At 49.4% G+C, this 22,650-nt stretch overlaps 1 protein-coding gene across 5 annotated transcripts in view; it reads right to left on the bottom strand.

The window, feature by feature from the left end:
• The window catches only part of ulk4 (unc-51 like kinase 4), a 633,709-nt gene that overhangs the window by 395,412 nt on the left and 215,647 nt on the right, over positions 1 to 22,650 (bottom strand). For all 5 annotated transcript variants that reach the window (XM_072510060.1, XM_072510064.1, XM_072510062.1 and 2 more), the window contains 2 exons: positions 20,328 to 20,489; positions 18,492 to 18,674 (listed from right to left, as the gene is read on the bottom strand). In XM_072510060.1, the coding sequence (XP_072366161.1) occupies positions 18,492 to 18,674; positions 20,328 to 20,489 (345 nt within the window). The remainder of the gene's footprint in view (positions 1 to 18,491; positions 18,675 to 20,327; positions 20,490 to 22,650) is intronic.

The raw sequence follows: 22,650 nt of genomic DNA, 5'->3' as shown, positions 1-22,650 counted from the left end.
GAGACAGTGCCAGGATGCCATGGGGCAGTGTCATGGTGCTAGGGGGCACTGCCAGGGCAATGCTGGGGTCAATACCAGGGCAGCGCCCAGAATGTCCCACTCCCCCAGGGTCTATACGTGCTTCTGGGCCCCTGGTGGGTTCCCTTCGCCTGGTTCTTGTTTTTAAGAAACAGTTGTAATCCTCGCCTATGACACGCCACTTTCTCTGATTTCTCCTTCAACTCCTCCCAACTTTCAAAACGCTCCTCCAGAAACAAATCCCTCACCCTCGCCAACCTCTTGTCTTTTACACCCCTGAATGTAAAATCCAATTTTGCCCGCTCAAATAAGCAGTTCCAACAGATTGGGGCCCACCTTGACACCACCCTCAGCTTAAAATGCTGACGGACGTGCTGCCATATTTTCAACTTGGAGACTACCAATGGGTTCACAAAATATTTCATTGGTGAAAACAGCAGAGATGCCATCACCAATATTCCTGACCTATACAAGAAATCCAGCTACGACCTCCGCAAAGCCATCCGAGATGCCAAGAGAGAATATCAGACCAAGCTAGAGTCACAGACAGACACTCGGCGATTGTGGCAAGGACTAAACAACATAACGGGCCACAAAGCGAAGTCGAGCAGTATCTCCAGCAGCAGCGGGGCACCCCTCCCCGATGAACACAATGCATTCTATCTCGGTTCGAGCAGGAAACCAACGATCCGCTGTCAAGTGCCCCAGCAGCCCATAACACACCCATACCCACCATCACAACTGCCAAAGTCAGATCGGCCTTTCTGAAAGTGAACCCTTGGAAGGCGACGGGTCCGGACGGGATCCCTGGTCGTGCACTCAGAGCCTGCGCCGACCAGCTGGCAGATGTGTTCGCGGACAGCTTTAACCAGTTCCTACTCCACTCTGAGGTCTCAACCTGCTTCAATAAGACCACCATTACACAGGTGCCAAAGAAGAACCAGGCAACGTGCCTCAATGACTACCGTCCGGTGGCCCTGACTTCAGTCGTAATGAAGTGCTTCAAGAGGTTGGTCATGAAGCGCATCACCTCCATACTCCCAGAATGCCTTGATCCACTGCAATTCGCATACCACCGCAACCGGTCCACAGCAGATGCCATCTCCCTGGCCTACGCTCATCCCTAGAGCATCTCGACAACAAGGACTCCGCCATCAGACTCCTATTTATTGGCTACAGCTCCGCCTTCAACATCATAATCCCAGCCAAGCTCATATCAAAGCTCCAAAATCTAGGACTTGGCTCCTCACTCTGCGACTGGAACCTCGACTTTCTGACCCACAGACCACAATCAGTAAGAATAAACAACAGCACCTCCTCCACAATGGTCCTCAATACCGGGGCCCCACAAGGCTGCGTACTTAGCCCCCTACTATACTCCCTGTACACATACAACTGCGTGGCAAAATTTGATTCCAACTCCATCTCCAGGTTTGCTGACGATACGACCATAGTGGGCCGGATCTCGAATAACGATGAGTCAGATGACAGGAGGGAGATAGAGAATCTAGTGGAGTGGTGCAGCGACAACAATCTCTCCCTGAATGCCAGCAAAACTAAAGAGCTGGTTGATGCACGATCAATGACCACTAAAGCGAGGTTGTAGTCCAACTGAAGGCTTTAATAAGCTAGATGTTTCCCCCAGCAGCTCAGGTACAGAATGAGGGCTGCTGGGGCGGCACGGGTTCTTATACCCCGCCTATCAGGGTGGAGCTATTATACACTCTAGCCAATAGCAAGAATACAGGTTCTACCAATGGTACTTCAGCCTCTCAGGTACCGTAATACCTATAATACTACATTCACCCCCTGTTAAAAAAAAGTGCAGCGGGGGTGGTGGCCAGAAACTACAAAACATAACAACGTGGTATAATTAGTTATGGAGGTACTGTAATACCTCCGTACAGTGTTTAGTAACTATTTACAAGTCTGGTAGCTATGTACATTTGGTGGTTTATATTTACAGATTACAGTTAAAATGAAGCAATCAGTCGATCGGGGGCCCTGGTCGTCCTCTGTGATCATCGGAGCCTCGGTGGTGACTCCGGTGGAGGCTTGGGCGTCTGTGACTCCGGGAGCGTGGCTTCGATCTCCATGGCAGCTTCATCACCCCTAGACAGCGCTGGTGGGGAAAACGGCTGACCTGGGAAGGGAGCGCCTGCGGGGGGCGTCGGTGGGTGGGGAAGCCTAGGCGGGGGAAGGACCGATCCTCCTGTAAGGTGCTGCGGTGGAGGGGAGGGTGGGACTGGCGGCTGGAATGTGCGTGGAATTCCGGCGGGCGCCAGGTCCCGTAGGGTATCTTGTCGGCCGTCGGGGTACGCCACGCAGGCGTACTGGGGGTTAGCATGGAGCAGATGGACCCTCTCGACCAACAGGTCCAACTTGTGCGCCCGCACGTGTTTTCGGAGCAGGATGCTGCCAGCCAGGTCGGGAGCGAGGTCCCAGAGGAGGACTTCCGAGGGAAGACCAGGAGACATTGGTGAGGTATCTGGTTGGTGGTTGTACAAAGTAGTGACCGGATGGAGTGGGGGGCATCCGGGAGGACTTCTTGCCAGCGGGAGACTGGGAGGTTCCTGGACCATAGTGCCAGTAGGCCGGTCTTCCAGACCGTTCCGTTCTCCCTCTCTACCTCTCCGTTACCCCGGGGATTGTAACTGGTCGTCCTGCTCGAGGCGATGCCCTTGCTGAGCAGGAATTGACGCAGTTCGTCGCTCATAAAGGAGGACCCCCTATCACTATGTATGTAAGCGGGGAACCCAAACAGCGTAAAGATGCTATTGAGGGCCTTGACGACAGTGGTGGCGGTCATGTCGGGGCAGGGGATGGCGAATGGGAACCCGGAGTACTCGTCAATCATGTTAAGGAAGTACTTGTTGCGATCGGCGGAGGGGGCCTTTGAAGTCCATGCTGAGGCGTTCAAAGGGACGGGAAGCCTTTATCAGGTGCGCTTTCTCTGGCCGGTAGAAGTGCGGATTGCACTCCGCGCAGATTTGGCAGTCCCTGGTGGCAGTCCTGATCTCCTCGATGGAGTACGGCAGGTTGCGGGTCTTGACGAAATGGAAAAAGCGAGTGACCCCCGGGTGGCAGAGGTCCTCGTGGAGGGCTCGGAGGCGGTCCACTTGTGCGGTGGCACATGTGCCGCGGGACAGGGCGTCAGGAGGCTCGTTTAGCTACCCGGGACGATACAAGATCTCGTAGTTGTAGGTGGAGAGTTCGATCCTCCACCGCAAGATCTTGTTGTTTTTTATCTTGCCCCGCTGTGCATTATCGAACATGAAAGCAACCGACCGTTGGTCAGTGAGGAGAGTGAATCTCCTGCCGGCAAGGTAATGCCTCCAAATGTCGCACAGCTTCTACTATGGCCTGGGCCTCCTTTTTGACTGAGGAGTGGCGGATTCCGGAAGCATGGAGGGTACGGGAGAAGAAGGCCACGGGTCTGCCCGCTTGGTTGAGGGTGGCCGCCAGAGCTACGTCGGACGCATCGCTCTCGACCTAGAAGGGGAGTGACTCGTCGATGGCGTACATCGTGGCCGTTGCAATGTCTGCTTTGATGCGGCTGAAGGCCTGGCGGGCCTCTATCGAGGGGGAAAAACTGTGGATTGGATCAGGGGATGGGCCTTGTCCGCATCGTTGGGGACCCACTGGGCGTAGTAGCTAAAAAACCCTAGGCAGCGTATCAGGGCCTTAGAGCGGTGAGGGAGGGGGAACTCCATAAGGGGGCGCATGCGAGCAGGGTCGGGGCCTATTACTCCATTTCGCACTACGTAGCCGAGAATGGCTAGGCGGTCGGTGCTAAACACGCATTTATCCTTATTGTATGTTAGGTTAAGGATTTTAGCGGTCTGGAGAAATTTTCGGAGTTTGGTGTCGTGGTCCTGCTGGTCGTGGCCGCAGATGGTGACATTATCGAGGTACGGGAATGTTGCCCGTAAACCGTACCGGTCAACCATTCGGTCCATCTTGCGCTGGAAGACCGAGACCCCGTTGGTGACACCAAAGGGAACCCTTAAGAAGTGATAGAGCCGCCCGTCTGCTTCGAAGACAGTGTATTTGCGGTCACTAGTGCAGATGGGGAGCTGGTGGTAGGCGGGCTTGAGATCCACCGTGGAGAAGACCTTATAATGCGTGATCCTGTTTACCAGGTCGGATATGCGGGGGTGAGGGTACGTGTCCAGCTGCGTAAACCTGTTGATGGTCTGATTGTAGTTGATGACCATCCTATGCTTCTCCCCGGTCTTTACCACCACTACTTGAGCTCTCCAGGGGCTGTTACTGGCTTCAATGACCCCTTCCCTCAGTAGCCCTTGGACCTCTGATCCGGTCCTGGGCAATGTAGCGTCTGCTCCTGGTGGCGACGGGTTTGCAATCCGTGGTGAGGTTCACAAACAGGGAAGGCGGGTTGACCTTAAGGGCCGCGAGGCTGCAGACAGTAAGGGTTGGTATAGGGCCGCCGAATTGGAAGGTCAGACTTTGAAGGTTACACTGGAAGTCTAAACCCAGAGTGTAGCCGCGCAGAGGTGGGGAAGGACATAGAGACGGAAATTTTTGAACTCCCTTCCCTGGACTGTGAGGTTTGCTAAACAAAACCCCTTTATCTCCACTGAGTGGGAACCGGAGGCCAGTGAGATTTTTTGATTAGCAGGGTGGATGAGGAGGGAACAGCGCCTTACCGTGTCGGGGTGTATGAAGCTCTCCGTGCTCCCAGAGTCAATTAGGCAGGACATCTTGTGCTTGTTGATGAAAACGGTCGTCGTAGCGGTTGAGAGTGTTCGATGTCGAGACTGATCCAGAGTCACCGAGGCCAATAGCAGTAGTTGGGAATTCTGTTCAGGCAGTGTGTGGTCGGCCGAGCTGGGGTCCTGGGGGTTCATCCAAGATGGCGTCTCCCATAGGTCGCACATGGCCGGGGGTGCACAAAATGGCGGTGCCCATCCCTCAAGCGTGGCGTCCGCGGAACAAGATGGCGGCGACCGGGGTCCGCACGTGGCCCTGGGATATGGGGGTGGCGGCGACCGCTGGCCGCACAGGGCCCGTGGAAAAGTTTGTGGTGGCGGTCCTGATTCGCCGCTGGAGACCGCGGCCACCGTTCGGGCCTGACATACGCCCACGAAATGGCCCTTTTTGCCGCATCCCCTGCAGGTGGATGCGCGGGCCGAGCAGCGCTGGCGGGGGTGTTTGGTCTGCCCGCAAAAGTAGCAGCGGGGCCCCTCGGGGTTGCCAGGCCGCCTTGCAGCGCAGGCCTGCGGGGGAGTCTTGGGGTCGGCCGTTGCGGGGTTCCAAGCTGCCCAGGGGGCTGCCGCGCGGTCGGGAATGTAGGCACGGACGTTCCTGGAGGCCACATCCAGGGAGCCTGCAAGGGCCCGTGCCTCCCTGAGACCCATGGTGTCCTTCTCTAACAGGCGCTGGCGGATTTGTGATGAAAGCATATCTGCCACAAAAACGTCCCAGACTAAGTGTTCCGTGTGTTCGCTCGCCGAAACGATTCCCCAGAGGTTTGTCGCCTTGTTGCAAGCAGGTGCCGGGCGTAGGCCTGGTTTACCGGGCGAATATAGTGTCCTTTTAGCAGCTCTATTGCTGCATCAAAGTCTTCCGCTTCCTCGATGAGGGTGTAAATCTCCGGGCTCACCCTTGAGTGCAGGACTTGCATTTTCTGTTCTCCCGTGGGTGTGTTTTCGTCCGTCCCGAGATATCCTTTAAAACACGCCAGCTAGTGCTTGAAGACTGCTGCTGAGTTCGCCGCGTGGGGGCTGAGTTGCAGACACTCCGGCTTGATTTGGAGCTCCATCCTTTTTAATCTAGCTTATTAAATTGATGCACGATCAATGACCACTAAAGCGAGGTTGTAGTCCAACTGCAGGCTTTAATAAGCTAGATGTTTCCCCCAGCTGCTCAGGTACAGAATGAAGGCTGCTGGGGCGGCACAGGCTCTTATACCCCACCTAGCAGGGTGGAGCTACCATACCGCTTGACCAATAGGAAGCATACAATTTCTACCAATGGTGTTCCAGCATTACCAGGTACCGTAATACCTCTATTACCACAGTATTTTCTTTTCTTTTCATGTACTTAATGATCTGTTGAGCTGCTCGCAGAAAAATACTTTTCACTGTACCTCGATATACGTGACAATAAACAAAATCCAATCCAATCCAATCCACCAGGGTCCCAGATCCGTCCATATAAATGATCCTGACTCCATCTGTACCCAACTAACCTCCTGATCCCCAAACCACCCCAACACCTTCTCCACATTGGCCCCCCTCTCCCCCCCACCTGCCTTTCCCTCTGTTGGACCCCACTCCGAATCAGAGGTGTTCTCCCCACCCATATGAAGCCTGATGTGAGCTGATCTATCTCCCCAACAAACAACTTTGGAAGAAAAACTGGGAGGCATTGAAATAAGAACACAAATCACGGCAAAATGTTCATCTTAATAGATTGAACTCAGCCCGCCAGTGTCAGTGGAAGGCTGTCCCACCTCTGCTCTAACCCTGCTCGCCAAGCTTGTAAAATTCAGTTTGCGACATCGCATCCAATCCCCGGCCACCTGAACCCACAAATAGCGAAAACTGTTTCCCGCCAGACGGAATGACAACCCAGCACTTCCCCTCAAGAGGGCTAACCAAGAGGGCTAACCACAAAATATTCACTCTTCCCAACATTTAGTTTATATCCTGAAAAGTTTGTATCTCCCCCATAACTGGTCCTGGATTCCGAACATACAGTAAAATGTCGTGCGTGTATAGGGACACCCTGTGCTGTACTCCACCGCTCACAACCCCCACCACTTTTCCGAGGCCCTCAAAGCAATCGGCAATGGTTCGATCACCAATGCGACCAACAATGGGGACATAGGGCATCCCTGCCTTGTTCCCCTGTGCATCCTGAAAGACCCCAAATTCATGTTGTCCGTTCGACACTAGCAGCCGGCGCATCATATAACAGCTGGACTCATGATGCAAACCCAGGACCAATCCCAAACATTTCCAGAATCGAGAACGGGTAACTTGATTCGACCCTATCGATCACCTTTTCTGCGTCCAGTGACACAATACTCGTTGGCTCTGGTCCCACTACCAGTGTAAAAACTACATTAAGTAGCCACCTCACGTTGGGTGACAGTCTTTTGCCCCTCACCAACCCCGTCTGGTCTTCCCCAACTACCTCGAACCTCAACGCTAGGATTTTAGCTAAAGCTTTTGCATCCACATTAAGCAGAGAGATTGGACAGTATGACTCACATTCAGTGGGGTCCTTGTCCTTCTTCAGAAGGAGGGAGATGAAGCCCTGCCTCAATGTCTCCAGAAGGAATCCCCGCGCAAATGATTATTAAACAACCGCAGCACCAATGGGGCCAGCTGGTCCACGAATGTCTTGTAAAATTTTACTGGGAACCCATCAGGCCCCGGTGCCTTTCCCATCTGCATACTACCAGAGCTCTGCGGACCTCCTCCTCCTCCTCCATTGCGCTTCCAATGGCTCCCGGAACTCATTCCTCACGTGAGGAAACTTCAAGCCCTCCAAAAACTCAACCATATCCTGCTCATCCTCTGGCGGCTCCACCCTGTGAGGTCCCTCATAAAAGGAACAAAATACCTCATTAATTTTCTCTGTAGAGACCGACCCACCTACAGATTCCCACACCTGCAAAAGCTCCCTGGCAGCCTCTTGCCACCTTAACTGAAGCGCGAACAGTCACATAGCCTTCTCCCCATACACATATACCATTCACTTTTAAGCGCTGCAATTGTCCCACTACCCGGCCTGTGGACAGTAGGTCAAACTGCATCTGCAGCTTCTTCCTGTGCGCCAAGAGCTCTGGCGTTGGGTCATTCTCATACTCCCTATCCACACTCAGAATTTTGTCCACTACCTCCTGAAACTCGCACCTATTATCCCTATCCACATATGGCACGCACAAGTTCACTCTCCCAATCACTGCCTTTAATGCCTCCCACACCATGGACAGTGAGACCATCACATTCTCATTCCATTCAACGTAGTTCTTTATGGCCCTGAAATCTTTGAGATCTGATAACAGACCCATATCCAGCCTCTAACTCGCACGCTGCGCTTGGCCCCCACTCCAACTTTAAGAACTTTAAGTCCACCAGATGCGGCGTTTGGTCTGAAATAACCACCACCAAGTACTCCACACTCTTCACCCCAGGTAGCAAGCTCCAACTCATAACAAAAAAGGTCAATCCTTGACTACACCTGCCTGCAACAGTAGTGGACTCGCCATCACTAAGGACATTCAAATGGTCATTGGATAGACATATGGACAATAAGGGAATAGTGTAGATGGGCTTTAGAGTGGTTTCACAGGTCGGCGCAACATCGAGGGCCGAAGGGCCTGTACTGCGCTGTAATGTTCAATGTTCTATGCTCTACACCTGGTGTACCAGGGGGAAAAAATGAAAACTTCTTACACTCCCCGGGTGCATAAACCGCCACAAATCTGCCCATCCTGCCTCTTCCATACATGCCGTCCCCGAAGCAACCAGCGATCTGGGCCTGGAGCAGTCTAAATTGGATCCAAAACACAAATAAAACCCCCCCTAAAATCAGCTGGGTTGTCTCCAGTTCCAGAATGGCAGCCAACAACCGTCTCATAAACTTGACATTGTTCCAATTCAACCGTGCATTTAAAGAAAATAAACACTTTAACATTTATAACATTCATGATGCAACGGCAGCACAAAGAGAAGAATAAATACAACACGTAAAAACCCAACGATAACTTCATACCCTAAATTACAACGTAAGAACCTCTGATCCTCAAAACAGATAGTAACTTCAGTGTAAAGGAGAATTAAACAGGGTTGAAATAAGATTGCCTCTTCAGGGGAGTCGATAAAGTGATCCTTCCCCCCGACAGACACACGGAGGCGGGCTGGGGTATATCAGACCAAACCGGAGACCATTTTTATATAGAACGGATTTCACCCCATTGAAGGCTGCTCTCTTCTTCGCCAGGTCTGCACTTAGGTCTTGATACAAGCAAACGGAGTGGCCTTTCCATTTTATCTCCCGGTGCTCCCTGGCCCATCGAAGGACCTGTTCCTTCTTCTTGAAGTTATGGAGCTGGATTCTTCGCAGCCCCACGCCGAAATCACGGGGGCGGAGAATCAAAGTTCCCGACCGAATCGGGCCTGGCGCCGCTCCAGCGATTCTCCGGGCTCTGGAGAATCGCTCATCTTCGAATTACACCGCGCGGCTGGGGGGCCATTGCCAAAGGCCCTCCCAGCGATACTCCGCTCCCGACCGGCCGAGTTCCCGAAGACATGGAACTAACGTGGTATGGCCGGTCGGGACTCAGTCCACGGCCGCCCTGGTGGGGGGGCGGGGATCGAGCACCGGGGGGGTGCCTTATGGGCGGCGATGGGGCTGGTCTGATACAGAAGCTCGCGGCCGATTGGGGGGGGGCCTTGTTTGTTGGTGTTGGTTCGCGGTCCGAGTCCGCCATGGCGCTCGGCGTGGCTGCTGTAGGCCGCCGCCGTGCGCATGCGTGGACTCGGAACCGGAAATGCGGGAGCCCGTATCCGCAGCCAAAGCTGCGTGAAGCTCCCCGTGTCCCTGCTAGCCCCCAGAAGGTGAGTGAATCGCCTTTTATTTTTTGCAGGAAACTGGGGAGTGCAACGCCAGTGTTTTTACGTCGGCTTGGGGACATAGCCCCATTTTGAGAGAATCCAGCCCATGGAATCTAATTAAAAGCGCACGTGAGGGTTCCCCAGCACGAGGTCTCAGTCGCAATGTGCAATGAGCATTGTCTAGGTCCGGGGGAGACATGAACACACCTTCACCCACCATTTTGGACAGCATGCTGGTAAAATATTCCTTAAGAGTGTTACCTTCCATCCCCTCCGGATATTACGCCTTCACGACAGGTTTTCTAGGTCACTTAATTTAGTACTTAGAATTTTATTTGCCTCCACCACCGATGACAGACCATTTTCTAGTGAGGAAATCCAATCGCTGTGATCAGAAAGGACTGCTTCCATACTTTTTACAGTGGTCCCACGTGCTTCCATAGTTTTACTCATCTTTTCCAATTTAATTGAAACATGGGCGAGGGCTTCATCTACAGACCTTCTTATCTCCTCTGCTAGGTACTGATGATGTTTTATTAATTCAGCCACTACAATGCAGCTGATGTTGTTGGCTGTCGGCAGTGTGGTCGCCTGGGAGGAGGGGGAGCCAGCCATCACCATTTTGCAGCCCGCTGAATCCTGCAAGGCCTCAGAGTCCGATGCGTAAGTGCTTCTTTCTTGCTCCTGTCTTTTCTTGGCATATTCTTGTAGATTTCATATTCTTGTAGATTTGGCGTTGTCTGTCGAATTGTCGGGTTTCTTTTACTTTGAATGCAGTTGATGCACTTTAAAAAGCGATTTCAGAGTGGAGAGCCTCCCTGTGCATCTTCCTTTGCTATATGCGGCACCACATGTCCCGCGAATCATGTCCTTGCCATGTTTCAGGGTCCACAGAGGCTCCACAGAGAGAGTCACGCATTATGCTGGCTTCCTGCGCTCTACACAACCTGGCATCACAACAGGGACAGGAGGAGATGAAGGAATGGCACGTTTCCTCCAATGAGGAGGACATCAAAGGCGATGAGGCTGAGGAGTCTTTGAGGGAGAGGATGTTCGCCATGAAGCTACGGCGATGTCCAGATGAGACAGATGAGTTTGGAATTCAGTCATTGACGTTAGATTCATGGAGGGTGATGAGGATGTCCAGTGAGGACATCCCATTATCTTCACATGGTTTCTGTGAGCATTGTTCTCCCACTTGACTGATGGCAGAGAACACTCTCTGTGATAAGTTCCTGGTCATGGTGAGGGAGTGGTTGTCCATAGTCCTGCATTCATAGAATTTTTTACATAGAATTTACAGTGCAGAAGGCTATTCGGCCCATCGAGTCTGCACCGGCCCTTGGAAAGAGCACCCTACCCAATGCTGTGAGGGAGTCTCTGGAGCAATTACATCACAGCCAGCAGGTAAGTGATTGGCTTGTAACTGGTAAGTGATTTCTCTCTCTTTGACTTTCTCTTAGCTGTGTAGTGTAGTTCAAATTTAACTTCAGGTTTAAGTCATGGCAGGAGAGTTCAGACCCGTGTCATGCTCCTCTTGTGAGATGTGGCAAGTCAGGGACCCTTCTGGTGTCCCTGACTCCTTCATCTGCAAGAAGTGTGTCCAACTGCAGCTCCTGTTAGACCGCTTGACGGCTCTGGAGCTGCGGATGGACTCACTTTGGAGCATCCGCGATGCTGAGGAAGTTGTGGATAGCACATTCAGTGAGTTGGTCACACCGCAGATTAAAATTACTGAGGCAGATAGGGAAAGGGTGACCAACAGACAGAGGAAGAGTAGGAAGGCAGTGCAGGGATCCCCTGCGGTCATCTCCCTCCAAAACAGATTTACCGTTTTGGAAACTGTTGGGGGAGATGGCTCACCAGGGGAAGGTGGCAGCAGCCAGGTTCATGGCACCGTGGCTGGCTCTGCTGCACAGAAGGGCGGGAAAAAGAGTGGCAGAGCTATAGTGATAGGGGATTCAATTGTAAGGGGAATAGGCAGGCGTTTCTGCGGACGCAAACGAGAATCCAGGTTGGTATGTTGCCTCCCTGGTGCAAGGGTCAAGGATGTCTCGGAGCGGCTGCAGGGCATTCTGGAGGGGGAGGGTGAACAGCCAGCTGTCGTGGTGCATATAGGCACCAACGATATAGGTAAAAAACGGGATGAGGTCCTACAAGCTGAATTTAGGGAGTTAGGAGTTAAACTAAAAAGTAGGACCTCAAAGGTAGTAATCTCAGGATTGCTACCAGTGCCACGTGATAGTCAGAGTAGGAATGACAGGATAGCTAGGATGAATACGTGGCTTGAAAGATGGTGCAAGAGGGAGGGTTTCAAATTCCTGGGACATTGGGACCGATTCTGGGGGAGGTGGGACCTGTACAAATCGGACGGTCTGCATCTGGGTGGGACCGGAACCAATGTTCTCGGGGGGGTGTTTGCTAGTGCAGTTGGGGAGGGTTTAAACTAATGTGCCAGGGGGATGGGAACCGATGTAGGAAGTCAGTGGGGACAGAAACAAAAGGCAGGAAGGGAGAGTGTGTAAAGCATGACCAGAGAAAGCAGGGCAGAGAGCAAGGAAGGTCTACATTAAACTGCATTTATTTCAATGCAAGGGGCCTGACGGGCAAAGCGGATGAACTCAGGGCATGGACGGGCACATGGGACTGGGATATTATAGCTATGACTGAAACATGGCTAAGGGAGGGGCAGGACTGGCAGCTCAATGTTCCGGGGTACAGATGCTATAGAAAGGATAGAACAGGAGGTAAGAGAGGAGGGGGAGTGGCGTTTTTGATTAGGGAGAACATCACGACAGTACTTAGAGGGGATATATCCGAGGGTTCGCCCACTGAGTCTATATGGGTGGAACTGAAAAATAAGAAGGGAGAGATCACCTTGGTAGGACTGTACTACAGGCCCCCAAATAGTCAGCGGGAAATTGAGGAGCAAATATGTAAGGAGATTACAGATAGCTGCAAGAATAATAGGGTGGTAGTAGTAGGGGACTTTAACTTTCCCAACATTGACTGGGACAGCCATAGCATTAGGGGCTTGGATGGAGGGAAATTTGTTGAGTGTATTCAGGAGGAATTTCTCATTCAGTATGTGGATGGACCGACTAGAGAGGGGGCAAAACTTGACCTCGTCTTGGGAAATAAGGAAGGGCAAGTGACAGAAGTGCTAGTGAGGGATCACTTTGGGACAAGTGACCATAATTCCATTAGTTTTAAGATAGCTATGGAGAATGATAGGTCTGGCCCAAGAGTTAAAATTCTTAATTGGGGCAAGGCCAATTTTGATGGTATCAGACAGGAACTTGCAGAGGTAGATTGGGGGAGACTATTGGCAGGCAAAGGGACGGTTGGTAAATGGGAGGCTTTTAAAAATGTGTTAACCAGGGTGCAGGGTAAGCACATTCCCTTTAGAGTGAAGGGCAAGGCTGGTAGAAGTAGGGAACCCTGGATGACTCGAGATATTGAGACTCTGGTCAAAAAGAAGAAGGAGGCATATGACGTACATAAGCAACTGGGATCAAGTAGATCCCTTGAAGAGTATAGAGATTGTCGAAATAGAGTTAAGAGGGAAATCAGGAGGGCAAAAAGGGGACATGAAATTGCTTTGGCAAATAATGCAAGGGAGAATCCAAAGAGATTCTACAGATACATAAAGGGGAAAAGAGTAACTCGGGACAGAGTCGGGCCTCTTAAGGATCAACAAGGACATCTATGTGCAGAGCCACAAGAGTTGGGTGAGATCCTGAATGAATATTTCTCATCGGTATTCACGGTGGAGAAAGGCATGGATGTTAGGAAACTAAGGGAAATAAATAGTGATGTCTTGAGAAGTGTGCATATTACAGAGGAGGAGGTGCTGGAAGTCTTAAAGCGCATCAAGGTAGATAAATCCCCGGGACCTGATGAAATGTATCCCAGGATGTTGTGGGAGGCTAGGGAGGAAATTGCGGGTCCCCTAACCGAGATATTTGAATCATCGGCAGCCACAGGTGAGGTGCCTGAAGATTGGAGAGTGGCGAATGTTGTGCCCTTGTTTAAAAAGGGCAGCAGGGAAAAGCCTGGGAACTACAGACCGGTGAGCCTAACGTCTGTAGTAGGTAAGTTGCTAGAAGGTATTCTGAGAGACAGGATCTACAAGCATTTAGAGAGGCAAGGACTGATTCGGGGCAGTCAGCATGGCTTTGTGCGTGGAAAATCATGTCTCACAAATTTGATTGAGTTTTTTGAGGGAGTGACCAAGAAGGTAGATGAGGGCAGTGCAGTAGACGTTGTCTACATGGACTTTAGCAAAGCCTTTGACAAGGTACCGCATGGTAGGTTGTTGCAGAAGGTTAAAGCTCACGGGATCCAGGGTGAGGTTGCCAATTGGATTCAAAATTGGCTGGACGACAGAAGGCAGAGGGTGGTTGTGGAGGGTTGTTTTTCAAACTGGAGGCCTGTGACCAGTGGTGTGCCTCAGGGATCGGTGCTGGGTCCACTGTTATTTGTGATTTATATTAATGATTTGGATGAGAATTTAGGAGGCATGGTTAGTAAGTTTGCAGATGACACCAAGATTGGTGGCACAGTGGATAGTGAAGAAGGTTATCTAGGATTGCAACGGGATCTTGATCAATTAGGCCAGTGGGCCGACGAATGGCAGATGGAGTTTAATTTAGATAAATGTGAGGTGATGCATTTTGGCAGATCGAATCAGGCCAGGACCTACTCAGTTAATGGTATGGCGTTGGGGAGAGTTATAGAACAAAGAGATCTAGGAGTACAGGTTCATAGCTCCTTGAAGGTGGAGTCGCAGGTGGACAGGGTGGTGAAGAAGGCATTCGGCATGCTTGGTTTCATTGGTCAGAACATTGAATACAGGAGTTGGGACGTCTTGTTGAAGTTGTACAAGACATTGGTACGGCCACACTTGGAATACTGTGTGCAGTTCTGGTCACCCTATTATAGAAAGGATATTATTAAACTAGAAAGAGTGCAGAAAAGATTTACTAGGATGTTGCCGGGACTTGATGGTTTGAGTTATAAGGAGAGGCTGGATAGACTGGGACTTTTTTCCCTGGAGCGTAGGAGGCTGAGGGGTGATCTTATAGAGGTCTATAAAATAATGAGGGGCATAGATAAGGTAGATAGTCAACATCTTTTCCCAAAGGTAGGGGAGTCTAAAACTAGAGGGCATAGGTTTAAGGTGAGAGGGGAGAGATTCAGAAGGGCCCAGAGGGGCAATTTCTTCACTCAGAGGGTAGTGAGTGTCTGGAATGGGCTGCCAGAGGTAGTAGTAGAGGCGGGTACAATTGTGTCTTTTAAAAAGCATTTAGATAGTTACATGGGTAAGATGGGTATAGAGGGTTATGGGCCAAGTGCGGGCAACTGGGACTAGCTTAATGGTAAAAACTGGGCGGCATGGACTGGTTGGGCCGAAGGGCCTGTTTCCATGCTGTAAACTTCTATGATTCTATGAATGTCAACACCTCCACCCTATCCCCATAACCCAGTAACCCCACCCAACACTAAGGGCAATATTGGACACGAAGGGCAATTTATCATGGCCAATCCACCTAACCTGCACATCTTTGGACTGTGGGAGGGAAGCGGAGCACCCGGAGGAAACCCACGCACACACGGGGAGGATGTGCAGACTCCGTGCTGCCAGGAGGATGATGCCTTGCAGTAGGGACAATGCATAAATCGTCACAGAGCTTCTGCGCTGGCTGATGACAGCTCGCTTGCTCTCAATGATTAGGGTCATATCAGGTGACAAATTGGGGAAAATTTCACCTCTGATCCTACAGCATCCTTTGTGAGCTGCACACATGAGGTTGTTTCACTGGAGAGTGAAGCAGATGGGATGGGGGGAGCCAGTCACACATCACAGATGCAGAGAGAATACATTGATAATGACTGGAATGAGCAATGCTCCCCTATACATTGGGGGAAACATCGTCATTCCCCATGACACACAGGCGTGATTGATGTTTTCAGTCACGATGAAGGGACGCCCCGAATGTGCTGGGAATATTTCACAAAGCACATGGAGGAAGCAATGGACTGAGCGTCCTGCCTTTACCTTGTGCAGGAATCACGTTTTCAGGTCGGTACTACAGGGACGCAGCTCATCTGAACAAGGAGCCCGAGATAGGGTTTAATTAATGGGAGTTTATTTACAGAAATGAACATTATGTACAAGTGCTAAACCCCCCTGTCCACCCTGTGAATGAGAGCTTCTTAACCTTTCTAAGCCTGCCGCTACATCTCAGTGCATCTCCCACATCCACAGCAAAGGTGGAGGCAGCCTGCTGTTTGCAAAGGCCCCGTTGTCTGAGATGACCTTGGCAGGCGTCCTCTGGAGGGCTGAGGCCTGGAGGGCCCCGGCCAGCTTTCGCGGTCCTGCTGTACGGCAGGGTCACCCTCCACGCCTGTGGAGCTGATGCGGTCACAGGAAGAGGGGATTCTGACTGGCAGGACACTAGCGGGTCACCTGAGTGGAGAGCCCCGCGGTGTGCACAAGCTGATCCTCCTCCCTTTGGGTGCCCAAGGTGCCCTGGCTTCCTCCTTGGGATAGAAGAGCAGCTGGAGTGAGCTCAAGAAGCCTCACTGCCGTCTGGCATTGGCTCTGATGGGTCCCAGCAAGCGTCTGCACTATGGAGTGCAGGACAAAGGTCTTGCGCAAGATCTCCATGGTGTCTGCCACCCTCATTATGTTGACCTTGTTGTGTTGCAGTGTCGACGCAATCACCTCAGACATAAGGCGGATAGACTCCTCCATGCAGCCTTTCAATCCAAGGAGTTCAGCAGACAATCCTTCCTGATTTTCCCAAGTATGCTTTTGGGGCTCCAGCAACTGAGGCATGACCGAGTCCAGAGGCCCGTCATCCGGGTGGGGCTCAGCGATTTCTGGCCTCCAGCAATCCTCTGAGTGCCAGCACCCTGGGACGTCCCTGCCTCCGCTTGTTGTGCATCTGAAAATATGCTGTGCTCACCATATTGCAACCTTGAGACTACTCTAGAATTAGGTGCCACCGAGGTGCGTGTGTCTCTGCACTGGTGGAGGGTGTGGGTGAGCGCTGCGATGGTGCTTCTACTTCTGGTCCATGAATCCCTCGCCTGTGCCGTTGTCGGGGCCGGAGTTGAGCACCTGGCTGGTGGACCCATTGGGCTGCTTTCAAGATGTGCCTGCGAAAGAAAGGGGAAGTCATTAATCCATGGCAGGAGCTGAGGAACAGGAGACATAACTCTCAGCATTGTTGTCCGATGAATGTTGCTGGATCCTCACTTGGTTTTTCACTGCCGGCCTCACCATCAGCACAAGAACCGTCAATGCCCTCCACGGCCAGCTGGATGGCTCTGTCCTCCAAGTCCATGAAGACCTTAAGTTCTGGCATCCCTCCGCCCAGCCGGGATCTTTCCTCCAGTTGTGTGCCAGCTTGTCCTGCATGAAAAACAGATGAAGAGTGTAAACTGGACGCGTGCCAGGGCAGATAGTAAGGATGGTGAGTGGGACCAGCGAGGTGATGAGAACATGGCCCGCTGGGGAGATGACAATGTGTGTGGGGGAAAGTGATGCTGTTCCTTGAACCGACAGTGAGTGAGATCCCTGCCCATGTGTAATGGGTGGTATGTGAGCTGTGAGAAGTGTAAATTGCCCAGGCAGAACGGAGGAGATTGCTTATCTTCTTGTGGCTCTGGATGGTTGTCCTTTTCTGCAGGATGTTGGTACTCGTAACCACTGCCACTGCCTCTCATGCTGGGTTTGTGACCTTGCTTTCATCCTGAGGGCGGATAGATTATATCACGGCAGATCTTGACAGCATTGTGGAATCACTCCAGGGCGGCATCGGAGAGATTCAGGGCAGATTTCCTGGCAGCCATCACTTCCCGGTGACCTGCAAAGTGTGGCTCCTATGTGGTGGGGTGGCCTTTAAGTGTGGCGCACCAATGATTACAGCATGGAGTGATATCGGAGCAAGAGAATCAGAGGTCGCCATATGGCATGGAACCTGTGGATGAAAGTTTTTGGCACTAAGTGCCATACTAATAAGGCAGGAAAAGCCTCCATTGCTGATGTCAACCTCAACGCTACTTTTCCCGCCCACCATCGGCCTTTGCCAATTTACGGGAAAATCTCACCCCATGTTGGAGTTATTTTCATTGGAACTAAAGCCAGAGATGGTTTGAGGAACAGATTGCAGGATACCACTAAAGTTGAGTTGGTGGGGTAAATAAAATGACTTAAAGGTAGAGATGCTCATCATGAGTTTAAGAACATGGTAGGGGGAAGAGAAGAGATACAGGCACAGGGGGGGAAAAGCATTTGTTTGGAAACAGTGCAGCGAGGCTTAATTTCAACACAGTGAGAATGCAGGGATTGGGATCAGCATGCGGGATAGCTTTGTACAAAGAGTGCTGTATTTTCTTTTGTGAGTCAAGCATTTGGTGGAAGCATTAGGACAGGGAGTGCTTCACACAGCTGCTGCCATCTAGCGTGTGGTTCAACTGGAAATACGTTGCATAGCAAAATTGACCAGTTCCATTTCATCGTGGTGAAGCAGAAGAAATGAATAAAATGGAACAAACAATGCAAAAGATAATTTAAAATAAATTCAAGACAATGATCTAATGGTAACCTTAAGTGTTTGTCTCTGCGTATGATATATCTAAATTGTTTAAGCGCTGCCAATGCTTCGAGCTGTTATCCTCCATAGAATAATGTATGCTACACATTCAATTTCTTCCCACACCTCTGCCATTACTAATTGCAAACAAAATGAAGAATAAAAAAATCATGACAGAAGTGCGACCAATTTTCAGATGTTTGAACACGTTTCACAAGCAGAACCAAATACAAGCAGTGAACAGTAATTAAATTAAATTAATTTTGGGCCATACCTTTTCCTGCACCAGTCTTTGTAAGTGAATGCCAGATGACAGCATGGCAATAAACATGGTCAACATGTACTGTTGAATGCGGCTTATTCCAGCCACCAGGGAGTTCAGCACTGCCGTTAGGCCGACCTTGTCAATGACACTTTGAAAAGCACTGGCAGAATGGCGAGTAATCCTACATAAAGCCTGCAGGGACCACAGAAATATTTTATAGATGCACTCTAATTAAACACCAGATATAGAGCATTGTAAGATTTTGGGCTGGAAAGTTTTCTGATTGTTTTTGAATTCCCATACGGTACACTTCAATTTTGCGCCAGCTTATCGATTTGGAACAGTCCTTTATAAACAAGCACTACTTTATAATAAGAAGTTAATTCAACAAGCAGACCAGGAGATCAGCTGGGATTTAAATATGTTTACTGCAGCTTTATTAAAATCCATTTTATTTTGTTGGTATGCTTTCCTTTTATCTTTCCCTTCTTAAAATCTGTGCCAACATCAGTCAGAGAAGTAAATCTCTCAGACACAATCAATGCTGTTTATTAGCTGAAGTGCTCGAGTGCAGTGGGAGTGGGGAGGTGGGGAAGGCATGAACATGCTACAACAGTTTAGCCAAAAGTGACAAAGTTTTGCCTCCTGGGGACTGGGTTGCGCAGTGGGATAACTCGCTGCCCTTACACTTCTGGCTTTGAATCCAGCTCACATTGATTGAGTGAAAGATCTGTTACTGTTTTAACTGCAAGGTTCCAACCTCGAATTAGTTTGAATCAATGCAACTTGGTTCCCCATGGACATGAGCATGCAATAATCGTCAACCATGAATGGTCAGGAAATGTAGTTTAAAATATTGCCTCTAATTTAGCACTCTTACTCAGAACTGCAGAATGATATATACATGTGTATATTACTGTGGATAAGGGGTTGGGGCCAAGATACATTATTGGGCCACAGTAGGGATGGGGCTCCCTGCTGTACATTACTTGGGAAAGGTTAATGCAGACACTGGCTAACTAAGATTTGCATTGGGACAGGGGGAGGGTTGAGGCAGGGGAGGGTGGTGCAGAATGATCCCTTCCCTTAACACCGGTTTCTTTCAGCTACAACAAAGACTCCTGAAGTATCAACTTAAAAGTAGAGAAAAAGGCGTTTGATTGGTGACAGGATGCGGACATTTCACGAGGCTCACTTGTTGGCACGTAGACTTGTTAAGTGCAAGTGCTGGCTGGAATTAAGGCTACAACACCATAACCCAAATCTTTTGATGCATGCTAGTGAGGCTCTGGGCCTGGAGCAATGCTTCACAAACTTATTTTAAGTATATTAACTGAGACTGGGGTGTGAAACTCTTGCCTTCCAATCAAGATAAATAAACTTGAATCATTGCTGGCAGAAGCTCATAAATCGGTATATTTTGATACTAGTTTGAAACAGTGTTGAAGTGGATTTTGATTTGGGAGGTTGGCTGACGACACTGTGTGGGATCCTTGACTGGAATATCACTGATAACTTTGCTGGCGCCAGGGATCATCAAGCCAGAGCCAGTAACCTTCCTGCAATATGGGAGAGGGACAAATAAGACAAGGACACTGTTCCTGTCAGGTGGGCAAATGATCCTGGCAATATTGTGGGAGTAACATTGCTGGTCTGCTCTCAGACGTAAGGGATACATCTTGGCCAGTGAGGAAGAAACAGGGTAATAGGACATTAAGATTGGAGGATTATTGCCTTCAAAATAAGTTAATTTTGATTTGAAACAGCTTATTAAAGTTTATTTTAAAAACTCTATATTTACAACTGCGTAGTAATAGATTATACAGGCTCTTTTGCCCAACTTACCGAAATGGTTGTCACCCGCAAAGAATCCATGGTTGAATGTGTAAACAGGTACCAAAGCAACAGACCCATTTCTCCGGTAATGAATCCTTGAGCAGGAGATGAATTAGTGGTGCAGACATTTTCCACAATCTTTGCGGCTAAATGGTTAGTAACAGGATCGCCCTACAAAAAGAAACCACATCAGAAGTGAATGCAGTGACCCTTTTGCAGCCATTTAAAAGTTTTGGTAAAATGAGAAGATTGGAGGTGAGACACAAGGCATGTTGACTACTTATTTTAGTTGTGACTGTTGAGTTACGTATGTTGTGCTACCACCAATTAGTTTCACAGTAACAACAAAGCATACTGTCCAGAGTGGCTTGGGTTGGTTTGCTCTGTTGTGTGTTTTGGCACTGGTAAATTAATGACCAGGAATTTAAACAACATGTTGTATCAGAGGCCGTGCTATGCTTTATTAAGGTGGTAGTTTCGTGAACAGTCCCTGAATGCAACTAATGGCAAGATGTTCAGCACTCGCTGGAATTCAGCTTATCAAGGCAGTCTCAACATAAAGCTGGTGGTGGGAACACATTTAAATGAGTCCCTTATGGTGCCACTAATTCTAAAAGGATCAAAGTGCATTTTTCTCAGGGAACATACCATAATTTTAATTTAGTGCAATCTAAAGAGGCTAATCACAATTGTGCAATATTTAATCAGAAAATATTGGGGAAAATCTTTGTTAAAGAAGTAATTTTTTGTATTTTTCGACAGAATACCCACTGTTTCTGATCATAGCTCGTTGACTAAATGTCTCTCGAGGCTGTGTGCCTTGAAGCATTGCAATATAGCCCCAAGCATCAGTTCTGGTTTTAGAAGCTTTGTATTGGGTTGTATAATGAGCTGCATGGATGAGGAGCTGGGCATATGCGGCACAATACTGATTATTACACCATTTTTATCCACACATATGGCTTCACTAAAAAAATGTGCACGTGAATTTTTTTTAAAATGCTTCAGTTGGGTTGGGCATCTTTACTTCAATGAGGCCTGGGATGCTGAAGCACATTGATAATGTTTGAGAACTTAATATTGGCAAGAGCAAAGCTATTCTGTTTGACACGCGCCAAAATGTTGCACGATATCTAACAAGACGACGTATCATAGCCCCGAATTAAGTACGGATATATTGAACCTTTAGATAAGACGTGTTTTTTTTTTAAAAGGACAAGCAAGCCAAAGGTGGCTGAGAATGTAAATTCTGAGAATGTAATTCAGTGACTGTCTAGAAAGTTCCTAAATTCCTGTGTGGATTACACGCAGTCCGGAGAAAGATTGTCACACCTGGAGGATGTCAAAGAACTGCATACAGAAACACTTCAAAGGAGTGAAGGAGTGAGTGCAATGCAAAAACTGAACTGTAATTTCCTGTGGTTGCAAGATAATGGAAGATGATTCCCATCTCTGCAGAAACCATCTCCTGTGAGTTATATCCCAGACTGTGGACATTATGTGAGTTGAAAAAACTCAGTTCTGGGCATGTTTGTGTAGAAAAGGGGTTGAAAACCAAATGCAATTCTGGTCTCTGTGTGCTCATCTGGTGTTCTAGTGTGTGCCGTGAAAATCACAGCTGAAGAACATTCACTAGACATAATAATAATCTTTATTGTCACAAGTAGGTTTACATTAACACTGCAATGAAGTTACTGTGAAAAGTCCCTAGTCACCACACTCCAGCGCCTGTTCGGGTACACTGAGGGAGAATTCAGAATGTCCAAATTACTTAACAGCACATCTTTCGGGACTTGTGGGAGGCAGCCGGAGCACCCGGAGGAAACCCACGCAGACACAGGGAGAATGTGCAGATTCCGCACATACAGTGATCCAAGCCAGGTTTCGAACCTGGGACCCTGGCGCTGTGAAGCAACAGTGCTAACCACTGTGCTACCTTGCTGCCAGCATTCCCTACCGACATCCCTGCGCTTGCAGGTAAACATGTCTGTCTCTCTCTCTGATTGATGGAAGCAAGTCACAAGTCAGCAAAACCACAGTCGGAAAGGAAACAGGACAGCTCTCTTCAGCTAATCTGCAGAATCAAAATTCCCCAAACCAACTACCCAACTGCCAAAGTCGATGCTTCTAGAAGCACCCAACTTAATGGCCGCAACGTTTCACCATTTACTCCTCACGGACAAGTCAAAGACTGATTTACATATCTTTGTTAACTTTTATTTTAGGACAATTTTCTAATCTGTGTGCATGTGTTGCATTATATTATTTTTTCTCATGTTTAGTAACTAATAAACTCACTCTTTCTTTAACTCAAGAAATCCTGGTTAAATTG

This window comes from Scyliorhinus torazame, chromosome 6 (assembly GCF_047496885.1).
Source record: "Scyliorhinus torazame isolate Kashiwa2021f chromosome 6, sScyTor2.1, whole genome shotgun sequence".
Classification (NCBI taxonomy): Eukaryota; Metazoa; Chordata; class Chondrichthyes; order Carcharhiniformes; family Scyliorhinidae; genus Scyliorhinus; species Scyliorhinus torazame.
Note: the sequence above shows the minus strand (reverse complement) of the source record. Positions and strands in the feature narration are given on the sequence as shown.